The 19,030-nt window shown below is 31.7% G+C and overlaps 1 protein-coding gene across 4 annotated transcripts in view; it reads left to right on the top strand.

The window, feature by feature from the left end:
• The window catches only part of LOC127701343 (plasmanylethanolamine desaturase-like), a 429,461-nt gene that overhangs the window by 4,087 nt on the left and 406,344 nt on the right, over nt 1–19,030 (top strand). For 2 of the 4 annotated variants that reach the window (XR_007981983.1, XR_007981981.1), the window contains exons 4-5: nt 874–1,092; nt 2,353–6,482. Coding sequence is in view for 1 of the 4 variants with exons in the window: in XM_052205234.1 (XP_052061194.1) it covers nt 874–1,092; nt 2,353–2,613 (480 nt within the window). In the remaining 3 variants the exon portion in view is untranslated. Of the gene's footprint in view, nt 1–873; nt 1,093–2,352; nt 9,596–19,030 lie in introns of those variants that run through there. The other 2 variants (XR_007981982.1, XM_052205234.1) reach the window with 2 other exon arrangements.

Genomic DNA, 19,030 nt, shown 5'->3' with positions numbered 1-19,030 from the left:
AAGTACACTTCTCATGTGAAAGATTGTATATTTATGGTCTGGTCCTGCTTCAAAATTTATTCACACTTATAATAAATTTATAAATATAAATAAATGTAAAACTTAACCACCAACCAATAATTTATTATATAATACATGTAGTACCAGTTGGCTTCTGTGAGCTATTGCAATCACTTGGCAATTGTCGTCATACTCTCAATTATTTAAGCTGAAATACTAAATTTGCTACTTTTACTTTAAATAGAACATAAGAGTTAAATGCAGATATGATTGTCAATAAATCAAAAGTTATGTATGTTAAATGCATGAGATGATGAAATGGTCCTGAAAAGTGCCTTTTCAAAATACCTTACAATACTCAGCTGGTCGACCAAGATGGTGGCAATTGCTAACAGTAGAAAATGCTTTAAAAAAATCTGATAAAATTAATAGCTGATTCAAGGACTGATAAGGAAAGGTTAGGAATTTGAAAAAAAAAAGTCTTATTAATGTTATAAACAAGACTAAAATAATGGAAAAATAAATGATTGTAATGATTATATTTGAAAGCATTTAATTTGACCTAAAAAGGATGAAAAACAAGTGAATCACATGTTTATGATAAAAGAATAATCAACTGACAAGGAAACGTTTAAATGAGTTTAAGACGTAAGTTGTTATAGACAAAGACTAAAAAATAATAGAATGGGTGAAAAATGTAAGAAATTTGGAGGTATAGGCATATCTTGCACTCATGAAAAATTTCTTTTATTTTGTACGTACATGAAAAAATTAACTGCGTTTACCATTAATATTTTTTTATATACAATATATATATATATAACCAAGTCTAAATTGAAAACAATACATTTATTACTTTATCTTCATTTTCAGGGTTTTATACGACCCTTCAGAGAACACCATATTGACCCGACCTCTATAACTAGACATGACTTTATAGAGACCAATGGTGATAATTTTGCCGTTATAATTCCATTTTTAGCTCAAATGGCATACAAATTTTGGACACTGACACCTGAACAGATAGCAGCAACTTACAATTGGGAGTGTTATGTATTTTTTATTGCAGTATTTGTTAGTTTGACTAATCAGGTAGGCTTAACCAATGTTAAAACCGAATTATATGCAAATTTCCAATAACAAAAATGTTCACTTAAGTATTTTAGCATTAGGAAAAAACATCTGCCTTCGATGCGTTATAACAGTAATGCAAATTATACTGGTTAATTAAATGTTTTCACCAAAATATTTAAGCATTGGGCAAAACAAATCTGCATTATTTTTGTGGTTAATTTTCTATGTATTTCAACATTGCATCTTTGGAACTTCATTTGCCAAGTCACAGTTCCTATAGCATATTTCATCAGACCTGCAAACTTTCCAGATTTCCTATTAGAGGTGTTGATCAGACAGAATCTTGAAACCCCCCATTATATAAACTGAATACCGTACCTCAAGACTGTTATAATGACTTTTAAATACATGTACTGTAAATTCAGAAATTATTGCGATGTTTTTATTATTGCGAAAAATGGGACAGGGTTATAATCGCAATAATTTAAACTCGCATTTTGAAATTTTTTTTATGAATAAAACAGGATTTTTCTCAATTATCGCAAAAATTAAAATCACATTTTAGTCTAAAATGACAAAATCGCAATAATAAATGCACACAATAATTTCTGAATTTACAGTACATTGTACATATATACCAGGTACTATTAATTCAAAACCATATAGTATACTTGATTAAAAACACTTTAAATATGACATGTATAGGAGATGCATTAGATCTCTTGGGCTGTAAATCGCACTTGATGGTTTTGAAAAGTCAGCAGGTATGTTTCTAGGCAGTCGGTTTTACTTGTTGAGAAATCCAAAATGTTCAAAGTTAATCACATACATGGACATACTTTAAATCAAGTGGACATGACAAATGACGAGAAAGATTTGAACCTGAACTGTGCTTGTGATATGCTTTTGTTTATACAAATCCTTTGTATTGGCAGACTCTGAAAATAGAATTATAATCGGTAATTGTGGCTTATCCGACATGTAAGGAAATAGGGGTTCTGACTAAATACAGCATTCACTTAAACTTCATTTAGAATGTTGATGAATAACTAAGTTTCATGGAAAAAAGAAGGGACTTTGGATGTACTTTTATTGCTGTATTTCATCTTGATAGTTACCGGTACTATTTAATCTGCAACAATGACTAAAATAAATAGAAAGACCAAGATGTTGGCTAGCCTGGCATCATCTTTATTAGTTTTATTCTTTGATAACCATAACATAATTTTTTTGAAGGGAAAAAAAAAAATTCTTTTCATATATTTTCTTTTTTTTCAGTTTCACAAATGGTCTCATACTTACTTTGGACTTCCAAAGTGGATAACTCTGTTACAAGACTATCATATTATCTTACCCAAGAAGCATCATAGGATCCACCATGTCTCTCCTCACGAGACATATTTCTGTATAACGACAGGATGGCTTAATTATCCTCTAGAGAAAATCAGGTTCTGGACTACACTAGAAAGCTTAATAGAGAGCACAACAGGAAACAAGCCTAGAGCAGATGATTTCAAGTGGGCATCCAAAACACATTGAGGAAAAGATAAGTTAGAATGTAATTGGATAAAAGCACAGAATGTTTAGAAGAAAAATTTAATGTTGAGAAAATTTCCTGTACAAGAAGAAGTTTTTTGCACCGATGATCTATCGGGAATTGTGCAAACATCTCTGTACTTCAAAATTGATGCGACAACAGGAAGTTTTCTTTACAGGGTGTGTGGGTTTATATCACAAACATGGGGCATTATTACAACATGTAACTTGAAGATCAAATTAAAGCAGAATTGATATGAGTAGAAAAAAAATTATAAAGAGTTAAGGCATTTATTTCAATTAGGGTTCAAAAACATTGAAAAAGAATACAATTTTATGTTTTTTCACCTTTTTCATTACTTAAAACAAAGTTATCAAGACTAAAACCAGTTTTTCTGAGAAGAGTAACTGAATATTTTGTTTATATTGTAACTATAAGTCACAAGATGTTATATCCAAGTTAAAAATACAAAAATCTTCATGATGCCTCTTCAGGGATTGATGATTTATTTTCGAAGACCTCTTTCCATTTGAAGACATACATCAAGATATTATATACAAAATAATACACATTATGAATGCTTGATCAAAATCAGATTTTCACTCATCTTCTTGCATGAATTTCTCCTGTTTCAAATTTTTACTTCCATCTTGTAATACTTTATAAGGAGTAATTGACCAGAACAAATGAGAATGATCATATACAATGTATGTTGTGTTGTGAATCCTGCCAATTGTTTATTTAATTGTTATTTAGCTTTCTTGTTATTAAAGAAGAAGTTTGATATTTTGTACATCTTATAGTTTTTATGATGGATACATGTAGGTCTACTAAAGTTATCTATGCTTTTAGTGTTATGAAAGTTGAATGTGAAACATAAACGTTTTATATTTGGAAGATGTATTTTATACTACTTACATATTATACAATTTTGATGTATTTATTTGCAGTAGAGTTTTCAAGTTGTAACTGAGGATATATATGTGCAAAAAACTAATTTATTATTTTGTACAAAGGTTTGCACCTGTTGATAACTATTCACAATTATCGCTTTTTTTTCTAAAATGGGATTCTTTTAGTATTTATTGTTTTAAATGTGATATCAGGTCTTGGTTGAAACTTTGATATGTACTTTTTATAATCAGTTTGACCTAGTAACATAACCTAATAAAAACTGGTTTGACCTTGGACTTCAGTGTAGATATGGGAAAATAAAATACTCACTCTATAAATGAATGATACAAAGTTTACTTGTAATTATCTGCTGTGTTCATGTACTTTAAAATTATAAAGAAATTTATTATTTTACTCATGAGGTTTAAAAAACAAAACTTTTAAAAAGTGATATTAAAAAAATATGTGATATATGACCTGTTTAAAAATGAAAGGAAAGTAAGAAAGGATTTTTTTTTTCATTAAGACATTCTCAATTGTTGAGGGTTATTGTAAGGCTGTCATCCGGTTAAACATAGATCTGAGATAATTCATACCGATGTGTAAACTTCGGTTTTCAAATTCATTTATTTGTTCATGTGCATGAAAACTCTAGTATGTCTGTTGAAATCACACATTTAAATGAAGGACAAAGATTGTATTAAATAAGGCCATTTATCATTTGTAATTTTTTAATTTGAGCAGATTGAAAAATTTGGCAGTTAATCTCACGTTTTTGGATAAATACTGCAAAAACATAAATTATTTCCAGATTCAAGAATTCATAAAATTTCTTTAAATGACAAATTTTAAGCAAAATTTTAAAGAGCAGACAGGATGAAACTGAAAAATAAATTTTACCTGACCCTTATGGATCATTGCACCTTTATGTTTTGTAAGATTATGTTATATTATATGTTCATGTAAAAGTATATAAATGCATATTAATTTATTGTATTATTACCAAATCAATTGCAGATGTTGTTTTAAAGAATATAAAACTTGCATCAATATTAAGCCAACTGCTTGTTTCATTATTTGTTTTAGGGAAACCTTTTTCTTTTCTTTTTTCTTCCTAATATCCAAAGAAGTTAGATTAAATTGATTCTGTCTCAAAGATTTGTGTTTTCATGGATATGTTATTTGAATTTTTGTTGGACCAATTTTATGTTTGACATGTCTATCTATATACGAAGTTTCTTTACACATAGCACTTTATTTTATTAAATAGATCAATTCACAATGCCACTGGAAATTGGCTTAGCTTTATAATTGTGCACAATTTTTGCATGATGACTATTATTTTTGAAAAAAGTCAGTTCTTCAACTTAATCCTAATACTGTAAAGTCAGAAATTATTATGATGATTTTATTATTGCGAAAAAATTCCGAGGGGATTTGTATCTGACACCCAAAATAAAAAGTTGCATTATAAATTTTGATACATTATTTGTATGCAGCATATCCTGAAATTACAATAATGATAGCATTATTTGTATGCAGCATATCCTGAAATTACAATAATGATAGCATTACTTGTATGCAGCATATCCTGAAATTACAATAATGATAGCATTATTTGTATGCAGCATATCCTGAAATTACAATAATGATAGCATTATTTGTATGCAGCATTTTGTATGCAGCATATCCTGAAATTACAATAATGATAGCATTATTTGTATGCAGCATATCCTGAAATTACAATAATGATAGCATTACTTGTATGCAGCATATCCTGAAATTACAATAATGAAAGCATTACTTGTGTGCAGCATATCCTGAAATTACAATAATGATAGCATTACTTGTATGCAGCATATCCTGAAATTACAATAATGATAGCATTATTTGTATGCAGCATATCCTGAAATCACAATAATTAATCTCACATTTATGTCTATGGTTCAACAATCACAATAATTTCTGAATTTGTAGTATTCTGTTTGTAACATGTGCTTTTTGGATTGCAGGGGTTGAAAATAGAATAATTTTTTGGGTAAAGATTGCATGAAATGCAATTAAAACCCTATGGTAATGACTTGATATCTAAATCTTCCAAGGTTTATCACTACCTTTCATTGTTCAAACAAAATAGTGCAGTGAAGTGATCATTCTTCAGAAACTATCCAGTCAATGTCAAACAATTTATTAATGATGATATGTTATACTTAGATATTTAAGTTACAATATGATGTGTATTTGAATTACCATACATCAGGATTTTTTTTATTAAAATTTACATAAGTAATGCATGGTGTATGAATCTTGTGATAAAAATAGGCTCAACCAGAAATGTACAATCATGAACAAAGGAAGATAACTCAAACTCAAATTTATAATTTGCTTATCTATTTAAATATAATTCAATGTTTTATTTTAAAATCATGAAATTGCAAAATGAAAGCAATCTTTACCCTTCAGTGCTCACAAGCTCTTTAATTAATCAAGTCATAGATTTTCTTAATGCAATTTTAGATCAGTCCTTTTTTTATACGACCGCAAAAAAATTTTTGTGGTCGTATATTGGTATGACGTTGGCGTCGTCGTCGTCGTCCGAAGACACATTAGTTTTCGCACTCTGACTTTAGTTTAAGTGAATGGATCTCAATGAAATTTTACCATAATGTTCAATACCACAAAAGGAAGGTGGGGATTGATTTTGGGGGTTATGGTACCAACAGTTAGGGAATAAGGGGCCAAAATAAAGCATTTTTACAACTTTCAGACATAACTTGTATGTTAGTGTATGGATCTCTCTGACATTGTACCACAAGGTTCCATATCACACAGGGAATGCTGGGATTGATTTTGGGGGTAATTGCCTCAAAATTTTAGGAATTAGGGGCCAAAAAGGGGCAAAAAACAAGCATTTTTCTAGTTTCATGACAATAACTTGTGTGTAAGTGTATGGATCTCTCTGACATTGTGTCACAAGGTTCCATATCATAAAGGGAATGCTGGGATTGATTTTGGGGGTAATTGCCTCCAAATTTTAGGAATTAGGGGCCAAAAAGGGCAAAAAACAAGCATTTATCTAGTTTCATGACAATAACTTGTGTTCAAGTGTATGGATCCCTCTGAAATTGTACTGCAAGGTACCATACCACAAAGGAAAGGCTGGGATTGATTTTGGGGGTAATTCCCTCAAAATTTTAGTAATTAGGGGCCATAAAAGGGCAAAAAAACAAGCCTTTTTCTAGTTTCAGGACAATAACTTGTGTGTAAGTGTATGGATCTTTATGAAATTGTACTGCAAGGTTCCATATCACAAAGGGAAAGCTGGGTTTGAGTTTGGGGGTATTGCCCTAAACGTTTAGGAATTTGGGGCCAAAAAGAGGTAAAAAAACAAGCATTTTTGTAGTTTCCAGACAATAACTTGTGTTCAAGTGTATGGATCTCTCTGAAATTGTACTGAAAGGTACCATACCACAAAGGGAAAGCTGGGATTGAGTTTGGGGGTGATGAATCATAAGGGGGTTCAAAAAATTTGGGGGGGGGATTTTTTTTTCCTTTTTTTTCTTTTAAATTTTCCATTTTAAAATGGTTATTTCTGATTTATATATAAAAGCAAATAATAATGATATGGTTTGAATAGGTAAATTAAAAATTTTTAAGTTCTTAGACCACTTTCATTCTGTGTCAGAAACCTATGCTGTGTCAAATATTTAATTACAATCCAAATTCAGTGCTGTATCAAGCTTGAATGTTGTGTCCATACTTGCCCCAACTGTTCAGGGTTCGACCTCTGCGGTCGTATCAAGCTGCGCCCGAGCGGAGCATTTTATTAACCTCTTCAGTAGTTTGTCCAAAAGGTTAAAAGTATTTCAAATCACTATTGTTAAGATTGAGTGTTTACATTAACATTTGCCATCAATATTGTACTTGATGTATGCTTCTTTTCATTTTTAGCCTAGAATACCTTTCTCTGTCCAATGTCTTGTAAAGTGCCTAAATTATTTTTATAGCAGGTATAAATGTTTAGTAACAATAAAAAAAAAGGATGTTTGATTTATATTTGTTTAAGTGCTACATATTGTATTAAAGATTACGTGCTACATATTGTAAGATATTGTATGTATACAATCAACATGTATAACCATCACAGAGGAAACTACATTTGTTTGCTAAACAATTAAAGTAGATCTCAACACTTTTATTTTTGTTCATCCTGAACATTCATGAAATATTTGCCACCGTACGATAAGCAACCAACATTAGTTTGGGTTTTAGTGAGTAAAATCTTCAAGACTAAATCATTTCTTTGAAAGTGTTTTTTACTTCTAGACAATAATTTGTAGAAAATTCCATTCTTCATGGGTAGTTACATCTGTTTGCAAAAATGCAGTACAATGCACTTTATTAACCAGTATACATATGATAGAATTTGTCAACTACCTGTGTTATAAACAAGATTTTTAATGGACATATTTTATAGGTAATTGCACAAAAACTAAGGTTTCAACTCCTTTAGAAACAGTTAAACTTAAAAGATTTTGGTGGTTCTGTTTTTACTCTTTTCAATGGACAGTCATCCATCATCATCATCGTCATCATCTTTTCAATGGCTCAAACATTTTATGTATTTTCTTCCAATTCTTTTGGTCTCACTTGAAAATGATTTTTCTGCACCACTTGAATTCCATGCCCATCTTTTACATGACCAGTATTTATGTATGATGTATTTTAATATATATTTACTTTTATCATTACTTTAGTATTCATATTCTAGTTTTATACATTTTTAACCAATAAGGCACTTTCCTCCATGCAAAGGCTTGTTCTTGATTGAACTAATGAATAATCTTATCAGGGGAAATAACTGTGTTGTTGTTATGGGATACAGCAAATCGTGACATTAACTAAATAACTGTCACATATATTTTAGTTAATTACTGTGGATTCATTATTATGCCCCCGCTGTAGCGGAGGGGGCATTAAGTTTTACCCTTGTACGTCTGTATGTCTGTACATCCTAAAATTGGTTTCCGTTCTCTAACTTTAGTTTGCCTCAACCAAATGTTATGAAACTTATACACAATGCTTATTACCACAAAACTCAGATCAAGTATGAAGTTGGGTAGCGTCACTTTTACCGTTCTTAAGTTATGTTCCTGTATAACGTTATATGCAAGCCGAGGCATCATCTGTGTCCCATGGACACATTCCCCATTTTTTTTTTGTGGAATACCAGTTTTTGTGGTTATAGATAAACCTTGAATTTAAATGTTCAATGAGTTACATATTTTCTGAAGGCTTGTTTGCAGACCTTAGCAAAACCATTAAATCTGATGTCAATCGAAAATACAACTATAGGATTTGGCAAACACTTCAAGAACCAATAATGTTTTGATAACAAAATATATATGGCAAAACTATACAGTTTAATCTAAAGAAAATGTTGTTGTGTAAAATGCTACTATTATACTCTCCCCTCTATCATTAATTTTAGGAAAATTTTCTAAATATTTAAATATCCATCTGAGAAATTATTTGCTGTATTTTTTATCACATCATTATCTCCCTTGCGTAGTTGCATTTAAATACTTTTTTCATCATTTTTTTAAGTTATTATTTTTATTGCATATCATTGTGATTAAAAAATTCCGCACTACACAGTAACATTATTTCAATTGCTGTTTTTTTTTACTTTGTGTAAATTGACCTCAAATGTTTGTATAATGAATATTCAACAGATGTAGAATTGATATTTATTCTTACAAAGGTTCAATTAATTAATCCAATATATCAATGATTTAACCAGTTTAAGATAAAGCAATCATACTTTCCTACTTGCATTATGTTGTGCCTTTAGAATTATCTTAGTTTTTGTACACTCAAGGTAATTTTTGAGAAAACTGATAGCATTCATTGAAATAAGCATTAAAAAGTATTTAAAAAAATCAGAACATTTTTTTTTTGTGTATTGTTCGAAAATATGAATGTCAATAATATAAACATGTTCATATAGTATTCTTTAGTTGCTCATAAATCTGTCCTGTATGATTTCTGTAAAATTTTCATCCTTTGTGCCTAATAAAATAGTACTAACAATCTTTTTTTCTTTACTATGATCAAAAGGAGAAATGGAGTGTTTGTCAAAGAGACAATGAAACTTACATCTAGTGCAGCATCCCAAACTTCCCCAGAAATCTGGAAGGTCGCAACATCTTTATGAAAGACATTTTGGCCTGCTCCATCATGGTTGCCTTTAATATAACAAACCATTCAGAAAAAGTCGAGACCTCAGGCCAACAAGCTGGTTTAAATTTGGAATAATGATATGGAGATCATCATATGGTCTTCAATGATAAGTTGAAAAAAAAGGGGAAAAGAAACCAAGGTGATTAAAAATAATACGAGTCAGATGAAAAACACAGACAAAACCATGATTCTAGCTATTCTAACTCCTTTACACAGTAATGATAGTCCAATAAGTAGTATGTATGTATTTAACATGCTGGAAAATATGTTTTGAAAATTTTACTTAGCCATGGTATTTTGACCCCCCTGCCATGGTATATCGAACCCCCTACTATAGACCTCTAATTTCAAGAAATCTAACTATTCTAACTCCTTTATATAATAATTATACTCCAATAAGTAGTTTGTATGTATTTAACATGCTGGAAAAGATGTTTTGAAAATTTTACTTAGCCATGGTATTTTGACCTCCCTGCCATGGTATATCGAACCCCCTACCAAAGACCTCTAATAACAAAAAATCTAGCTATTTTAACTCCTTTACATACATGTTGTTAAAATAGTTCAATAACTAGTATGTATTTAACATGCTGGAAAAGATGTTTTGAAAATTTTACTTAGCCATGGTATTTTGACCTCCCTGCCATGGTACATGTATATTGAATCCCCTACTATAGACCTCCAATTTCAAAAATTCTAGCTATTCTAACTCCTTAACATAGTTACAATACTCCAATTAGTAGTTGGTATGTATTTAACATGCTGGAAAAGATGTTTTGAAATTTAACTTAGCCATGGTATTTTGACCCCCCTGCCATGGTATATTGACCCCCCTTTTACTCCTCCAATTTCAAAAAATCTATCTTTTAAAACTCCTTTACACAGTAATAATACTCCAATAAGTAGTTTGTATGTACTTAACATGCTGGAAAAGATGTTTTGAACATTTAACTTAGCCATGGTATTTTGACCCCCCTGCCATGCTATATTGACCCCCCTTTTACTCCTCCAATTTCAAAAAATCTATCTATTAAAACTCCTTTACACAGTAATATTATTCCACTAAGTATTTGTTTGTATGTATTGAACATGTTGGAAAATATGTTTTGAAAATTTGTCTTAGCCATGGTAGTTTGACCCCCTTGCCATGGTATATTGAACCCCTTACTATAGACCTCTATTTTCAAAAATTCTAGCTATTCTAACTTCTTTACATAGTTATAATAGTCCAATAAGTAGTATGTATGTATTTAACATGCTGGAAAAGATGTTTTGAAAATTTTACTTAGCCATGGTATTTTGACCTCCCTGCCATGGTACATGTATATTGAACCCCTTACTATAGACCTCCAATTTCAAAAATTCCAGCTATTCTAACTCCTTTACATAGTTATAATACCCCAATTAGTAGTTGGTGTGTATTTAACATGCTGGAAAAGATGTTTTGAAAATTTTACTTAGCCATGGTATTTTGACCTCCCTGCCATGGTACATGTATATTGAACCCCCTACTATAGACCTCCAATTTCAAAAATTCTAGCTATTCTAACTCCTTAACATAGTTACAATACTCCAATTAGTAGTTGGTATGTATTTAACATGCTGGAAAAGATGTTTTGAAATTTAACTTAGCAATGGTATTTTGACCCCCTTGCCATGGTATATTGACCCCCCTTTTACTCCTCCAATTTCAAAAAATCTATCTTTTAAAACTCCTTTACACAGTTATAATACTCCAATAAGTAGTTTGTATGTACTTAACATGCTGGAAAAGATGTTTTGAACATTTTACTTAGCCATGGTATTTTGACCCCCCTGCCATGCTATATTGACCCCCCTTTTACTCCTCCAATTTCAAAAAATCTATCTATTAAAACTCCTTTACACAGTAATATTATTCCACTAGGTAGTTTGTATGTATTGAACATGTTTGAAAATATGTTTTGAAAATTTTTCTTAGCCATGGTAGTTTGACCCCCTTGCCATGGTATATTGAACCCCTTACTATAGACCTCTATTTTCAAAAATTCTAGCTATTCTAACTTCTTTACATAGTTATAATAGTCCAATAAGTAGTATGTATGTATTTAACATGCTGGAAAAGATGTTTTGAAAATTTTACTTAGCCATGGTATTTTGACCTCCCTGCCATGGTACATGTATATTGAACCCCTTACTATAGACCTCCAATTTCAAAAATTCCAGCTATTCTAACTCCTTTACATAGTTATAATACCCCAATTAGTAGTTGGTGTGTATTTAACATGCTGGAAAAGATGTTTTGAAAATTTTACTTAGCCATGGTATTTTGACCTCCCTGCCATGGTACATGTATATTGAACCCCCTACTATAGACCTCCAATTTAAAAAATTCTAGCTATTCTAACTCCTTAACATAGTTACAATACTCCAATTAGTAGTTGGTATGTATTTAACATGCTGGAAAAGATGTTTTGAAATTTAACTTAGCCATGGTATTTTGACCCCCTTGCCATGGTATATTGACCCCCCTTTTACTCCTCCAATTTCAAAAAATATATCTTTTAAAACTCCTTTACACAGTTATAATACTCCAATAAGTAGTTTGTATGTACTTAACATTCTGGAAAAGATGTTTTGAACATTTTACTTAGCCATGGTATTTTGACCCCCCTGCCATGCTATATTGACCCCCCTTTTACTCCTCCAATTTCAAAAATCTATCTTTTAAAACTCCTTTACACAGTAATATTATTCCACTAAGTATTTGCTTGTATGTATTGAACATGTTGGAAAATATGTTTTGAAAATTTTTCTTAGCCATGGTAGTTTGACCCCCTTGCCATGGTATATTGAACCCCTTACTATAGACCTCTATTTTCAAAAATTCTAGCTATTCTAACTTCTTTACATAGTTATAATAGTCCAATAAGTAGTATGTATGTATTTAACATGCTGGAAAAGATGTTTTGAAAATTTTACTTAGCCATGGTATTTTGCCCCCCCCCCCTTGCCTTGGTATATTGAACCCCCTACTATAGACCTCCAATTTCAAAAATTCTAGCTATTTTAACTCCTTTACATAGTTACAATACTCCAATTAGTAGTTTGTATGTATTTAACATGCTGAAAAAGATGTTTTGAAATTTAACTTAGCCATGGTATTTTGACCTCCCTGCCATGGTACATGTATATTGACCCCCTTTTACTCCTCCAATTTTAAAAAATCTATCTTTTTAAAACTCCTTTACACAGTAATAATACTCCAATAAGTAGTTTGTATGTACTTAACATGCTGGAAAAGATGTTTTGAACATTTTACTTAGCCATGGTATTTTGACCCCCCTGCCATGCTATATTGACCCCCCCTTTTACTCCTCCAATTTCAAAAAATCTATCTTTTAAAACTACTTTACACAGTAATAATACTCCAATAAGTAGTTTGTATGTACTTAACATTCTGGAAAAGATGTTTTGAACATTTTACTTAGCCATGGTATTTTGACCCCCCTGCCATGCTATATTGACCCCCCTTTTACTCCTCCAATTTCAAAAAATCTATCTATTAAAACTCCTTTACACAGTAATATTATTCCACTAAGTAGTTTGTATGTATTGAACATGTTGGAAAAGATGTTTTGAAAATTTTTCTTAGCCATGGTATTTTGACCCCTTGCCATGGTATATTAAACCCCCTACTATAGACCTCTATTTTCAAAAATTCTAGCTATTCTAACTCCTTTACATAGTAATAATACTCCACTTAGTAGTTTGTATGTATTTAACATGCTGGAAAATATGTTTTGAAAATTTTACTTAGCCATGGTATTTTGACCCCCCCCCCTTGCCTTGGTATATTGAACCCCCTACTATAGACCTCCAATTTCAAAAATTCCAGCTATTCTAACTCCTTTAAATAGTTAAAATACCCCAATTAGTAGTTGGTGTGTATTTAACATGCTGGAAAAGATGTTTTGAAAATTTTTCTTAGCCATGGTATTTTGACCCCCCTGCCATGGTATATTGAACCCCCTACTATAGACCTCTAATCTCAAAAATTCTAGCTATTCTAACTCCTTTACATAGTTATAATAGTCCAATTAGTCGTATGTATGTATTTAACATGCTGGAAAAGATGTGGGGTTCAAAATACCATATGGGAAAAATGACCCCGCGGTCAAAATACCATGCGGTATAATGACCCCGGGTTCAAAATACCATATGACATCGGGTCCATTTTTCAATGAAAATGGCTGCTTGTTGAAAATAAGGAAACTACACGAAAAAATAAAATAAAGATGTTCTGAATACCTACAACTTGAATAGTCGTGAAGAGTGATAGCACACACTTAAATATACCAGTACAGGTTCTTGTGTTTCCCTATAATGAGATTTTGTCTTGCCTGAATGCGAGACAAAGTGATAACTATCTGGAGGACAAGGTGTAAACTATTTGTATAAATCTTTATATTTCAGAAAAAAGAAGACTTGGATGCTTCTTACATTGTAAGCAAATGCCTTATGTTACCAAGATTCCATCTGTCATATGGCTATTGTCCTTGCCCTCATTTTCAAGTTTAAGCAACTGCTTGAAATTTTTTTCAAGTATTTTGTCATGTGAAATACCCACTTATGAGTAATAAAACTAAAGGCTCTAAAGTGTCACTCACCTTGGTCTATGTGCATATTCAACAAAGGACACTCTCCAACATTGTAGACGAGAATAGAATTCATGACAAAAATCTTTATTTCATTGATTTTTTATTGCTGGTAATTAAGTTTGATTAGTTTCTCTCTATCTTCTTTAGTTTTTGCTCAAAACACAAAAGAGGGTAAAAAAAAATCCTCATTTAAGGACAATCCCTTCTATAAAGAGTGACAGTCTACTAACTATATCGGCCAAATTTTACTTTTTAGGAGATCTTGCCTTGCTGATCATTTTCGTGATTTAAAGTGTCTATTTATCTATTATAATCTTTATTATATAAGGCAAAACGCAAAAATCGTAAAAATCGTCATTAAAGGGCTATAGCTCCAATAAGGAGTCGTCGGACGATTTCATCTATATTTGTCTTCATTGTAGATCTTGTCTTGCTGATAATTTTTGCTTATTTAGGTTTCTATCTATCTATTATTATTTTTAAGATATAAGGCAAAAACGCAAAAAAATGGTAAACATCGTTACCAAAGAGCAATAACTCTAATGTGGAGTCGACTGACGATTTCAACCATGGCATGCAGACTTATTTGTAGAACTTGTTTTGCTGATCATTTTTGCAATTTGAAGTTTCTCTCTATCTATAATAGTTTTCGTGATAATAGGCAAAAATGAAAAAAAGTGGTAAAATTTGTCATTTAAGGGCAATAACTCCTATAAGAAGTCGTCTGACAGTTTTGACGTAGAAGGACAATTGGAAGAGCTTAACATTCTGATCATTTTTGCTTCTATCAGATTTTTTCTATTTATAACGGTTTTCATAATAATAGACAAAACTTGCATTTCCCCCCTATGTTCTATTTTTAGCCATGTCAGCCATCTTGGTTAGCAGGCGGGTCATCGGACACAATTTTTAAACCAGATACCCTAATGATGATTGTGGCAAAGTTTGGTTAAATTTGGCCGAGTAGTTTCAGAGGAGAAGATTCTTGTAAAAGGTGACGGACGACGACGACGGACGCCAAATGAGGAGAAAAGCTGACTGACAAGATCGGATCTGACCTTGACCTTATGTTCATTTGATAATGTTAAGTTTTTTTTTCGGTTTGGTCTATTTATCAGATACTATAAGCAGAAAAAAAACCCACTATATTTGGTGAATGGAATAAATGTAAAGTGTACATGTCTGTCTGGCAGGGTTCATCTGACCTTGACCTCATTTTAATGGTTCACTGGTCAATGTTTATTTTTTGTGGTTTGGTCTGTTTCTCAGATACTATACGCAATACATCAGATGTATTTGGTGTATGGATTGATTAAGAGGTGTACAAGTCTATCTTACAGGTTTATCTCACCTTGACCTTTTTCATGGTAAATTGAACAATGTTCAGTTTTTCCTGTTTGGGCTATACCTCAGATACTAAAAGTCAAAGGGACACCATGTTTGGTGTATGGAATGATTGTTAGGTGTTCATGTCTGTCTGGCTGGTTTCATATGACCTTGACATTGTTTTCATGGTTCATTGGTCAATGCACGTGTAAAGTTTTCTTAGTTTTGTCCATTTACTAGTATCAGATACTATAAGCAATTGATCAGCTATATTTGGTGTATGGAATGATAGTAAAGTGTACATCCCAGATTTGAAGAGTTCATCTGAACTTGACCTCATTTTCATGGTTCAGTAGTCAATGTTAAGTTTTAAAGTTATCTCTGTTTAAGCAATAGGTCAACTGTATTCGGTGTATGGAATTGTTGTCTGACCTCATTGTTTAGTTTTGGTAATAAGGTGTGTTTCTCAGATTATATAAGCATTGGCCAACTTCTTTTGTCCGTCAGTCTGTTTGTGTGCCGAAACAAGTGGCTAACTTGAGTTTCCATTGCTTGATTGGTGATACTTATATAAATTGGAGACATATGGAAGGGGAGAAACCTATCGCTTTAAGGGTCAAATGGCCAAAGTTCAAGATCACTGTTACTAAAATAAAATATTCTAATATGGTTTCCAGATTGTAACTTGAGTTTCTCTTACTTTGTTGGAATGAAATAACATTAAGGTTACAAATTTAAACTGCACCAGATGCACATTCAGACAAATAATGTCTTATAAGTAATAATCGAAGCCATAATATTTGAAAAAAAAACAAAGTTCAAAGTCACTTTTTCTAAAAACGAAAACTTTTAGAAAAAATAGTTTCCTGATGATAACTTGCATTATCCTTGCTGGATTGGAATGAAATAGAAAATATAGGGAAGGGAAAAACACTTATCGATTATGGAGTCAATATTCAAAGTACAAGGTAACTTGCTTAAATAGTAGTAAATCTTGGAAATGTTTGTTTACTTTAAATGTAACTTTTTTTTTTATTTTAGCAATACCAATTGCAATGTGACACTATGTGGGGTTTACCATATGGTCCAAGGAACCCCGGGCTAATTTGTTTGAAGAAGATTCTCAAATTGGGGCTCTGGATACATTGTTGGTAATAACTTTGGTTTCTAGATGTGTGACTTTTGATGCTCCCTGGAGCATATAGTCCTTCTTATCAACTTTTTTTAATGATAATTTGAGGATCTCATCATGATTTGTATCGCATATAAATAAACAGGTTAACATTTAGCAATAAAAGTACTATAGTACATGACTTATTTTTCCCCTCCAAATATACTCGTGTATAGAACCATTAAGATATAAGATTTATTTTTATCTTCTCTCAATCAAATTTTATATGCAGTTTGTGGAGCATCTGTTGGAGTACAAACCGTTTTCTACTTGCTTCATGATTATGGTCCTTTGCAAATTATTTCTTGATCATATCAACGATCATCAACAGTATTGGAAAAGCAATTTATATGTGAACGACCATTTGATTTTCAGGGGGGGGGGGGGGGGGGGGCTAAACGTTCAGCAGAAATAGTGCATTCACTTTCAGGATGATAACATATTAATGAATAATGGATATACCCATAACCTGCACTGCAACATTGTCCAGCTAACAACACTACCTACTTTTGAAATTGAATAATACATTGGAAGTTACATTGTTTTAGATGTATAAGGACTATGTGTTTAAATCAAGTGCATGTTTCTATGCTAAATAAAATATGAGAATACCGTTTTTGTCTTGTATAATCTGGTATATGTAATTTTATGCTTTTGTGTTCCTGATTACCTTGAATTTTGTTCAGGCTATTGTGATCATGTATGCTCTAGATATGTTGTCTCATGATATTCTGTACCTGTATGTTCAGAATTCTGGTTAACATTGTGTTATGCTATTGTGTTCCTGTATGCTCTGTTATATGTTGTTTCATGCTATTGTGTTCTTGTTTATGTTATTTTATGTTATATTGTGTTCTTGTTCACTCTGATATATGTTGTTTCTTGCTATCGTGTTCCTGTATGCTATGGTGTATGTTTTTTCATGTCATTAGGTTCCTGCATGCTCTGGTATATGTTATTTCATGATATTGTGTTGCTGTATGCTCAAGTATATGTTGTGTTATACTAGTGTGCTCCTATATGCTTTGGTATACGTTGTTCCATGCTATAATGTTCCTATATGCTGTGGTATATGTTGTTTCATGCTAGTGTGTTCCTATATGCTCTGGTATACGTTGTTCTATGTTATTATGTTCTTATATATGTTATTTCCTGTTATTGTGTTCTTGTATACTCTGGTATATGTTGTTTCTTGCTATTGTGTTCCTGTATGCTATGGTGTATATTGTTTCATGTCATTGTGTTCCTGTATGCTCTGGTATATGTTGTTTCATGCTATTGTGTTCTTGTATATGTTATTGTATGTTATAGTGTGTTCTTGTTTACTCTTATATATGTTGTTTCTTGCTATAGTGTTCCTTACGCTACGGTGTATGTTGTTTCATATCATTGTGTTCCTGTATGCTCTGGTATATGTTTTTTTATGATATAGTGTTCCTGCATGCTCTTGTTTATGTTGTTTAGATATTGTGTTCCTGTATGCTCTGGTATATGTTGTTTCATGATACTGTGTTGCTGTATGTTCTGGTATATATTGTGTCATGCTTTTACTTCATGTATGCTCTGGTATATGTTGCTCCAAGCAATTGTGTTCCTGTAAGGTCTGGTATATGTTATTTCATGATATTGTGTTGCTGTATGCTCTAGTATAAGTTGTGTCATACTAGTGTGCTCCTATATGCTCTGGTATACGTTGTTCCATGCTATTATGTTCCTATATGCTGTGATATATGTTGTTTCATACTGTTGTATGCTGATTACATTGGATTTTGTGCATGTTTTTGTGTTCCTGTATGCTCTTGTGTATGTTGTTTTGTGGTATTGTGTTCCTGTATGCTCTGCTATATGTTGTTTCGTGTTATTGTGTGTATTCCTGTATGCTCTGGTATATGTTGTTTCGTGTTATTGTGTTCCTGTATGGTTTATTATATGTTGTTTCATGCTATTGTGTTCCTGTATGCTCTCACTTAAGTTGTTTCATGCTATTGTGTTCCTGTATGCTCTGGTATATGTTGTTTCATGATATTGTGTTGCTGTATGTTCTGGTATATATTATTTTATGCTTTTACCTTGCTGTATGCTCTGGTTTATGTTGCTCCAAGCAATTGTGTTCCTGTAAGGTCTGGTATATGTTATTTCATGATT

The sequence above is a fragment of the Mytilus californianus genome, unplaced genomic scaffold (genome assembly GCF_021869535.1).
Source record: "Mytilus californianus isolate M0D057914Y unplaced genomic scaffold, xbMytCali1.0.p SCAF_5, whole genome shotgun sequence".
Taxonomy (NCBI): Eukaryota; Metazoa; Mollusca; class Bivalvia; order Mytilida; family Mytilidae; genus Mytilus; species Mytilus californianus.
The sequence above is the reverse complement of the archived record's forward strand: the minus strand, read 5'-3'. Positions and strand labels throughout refer to the sequence as shown.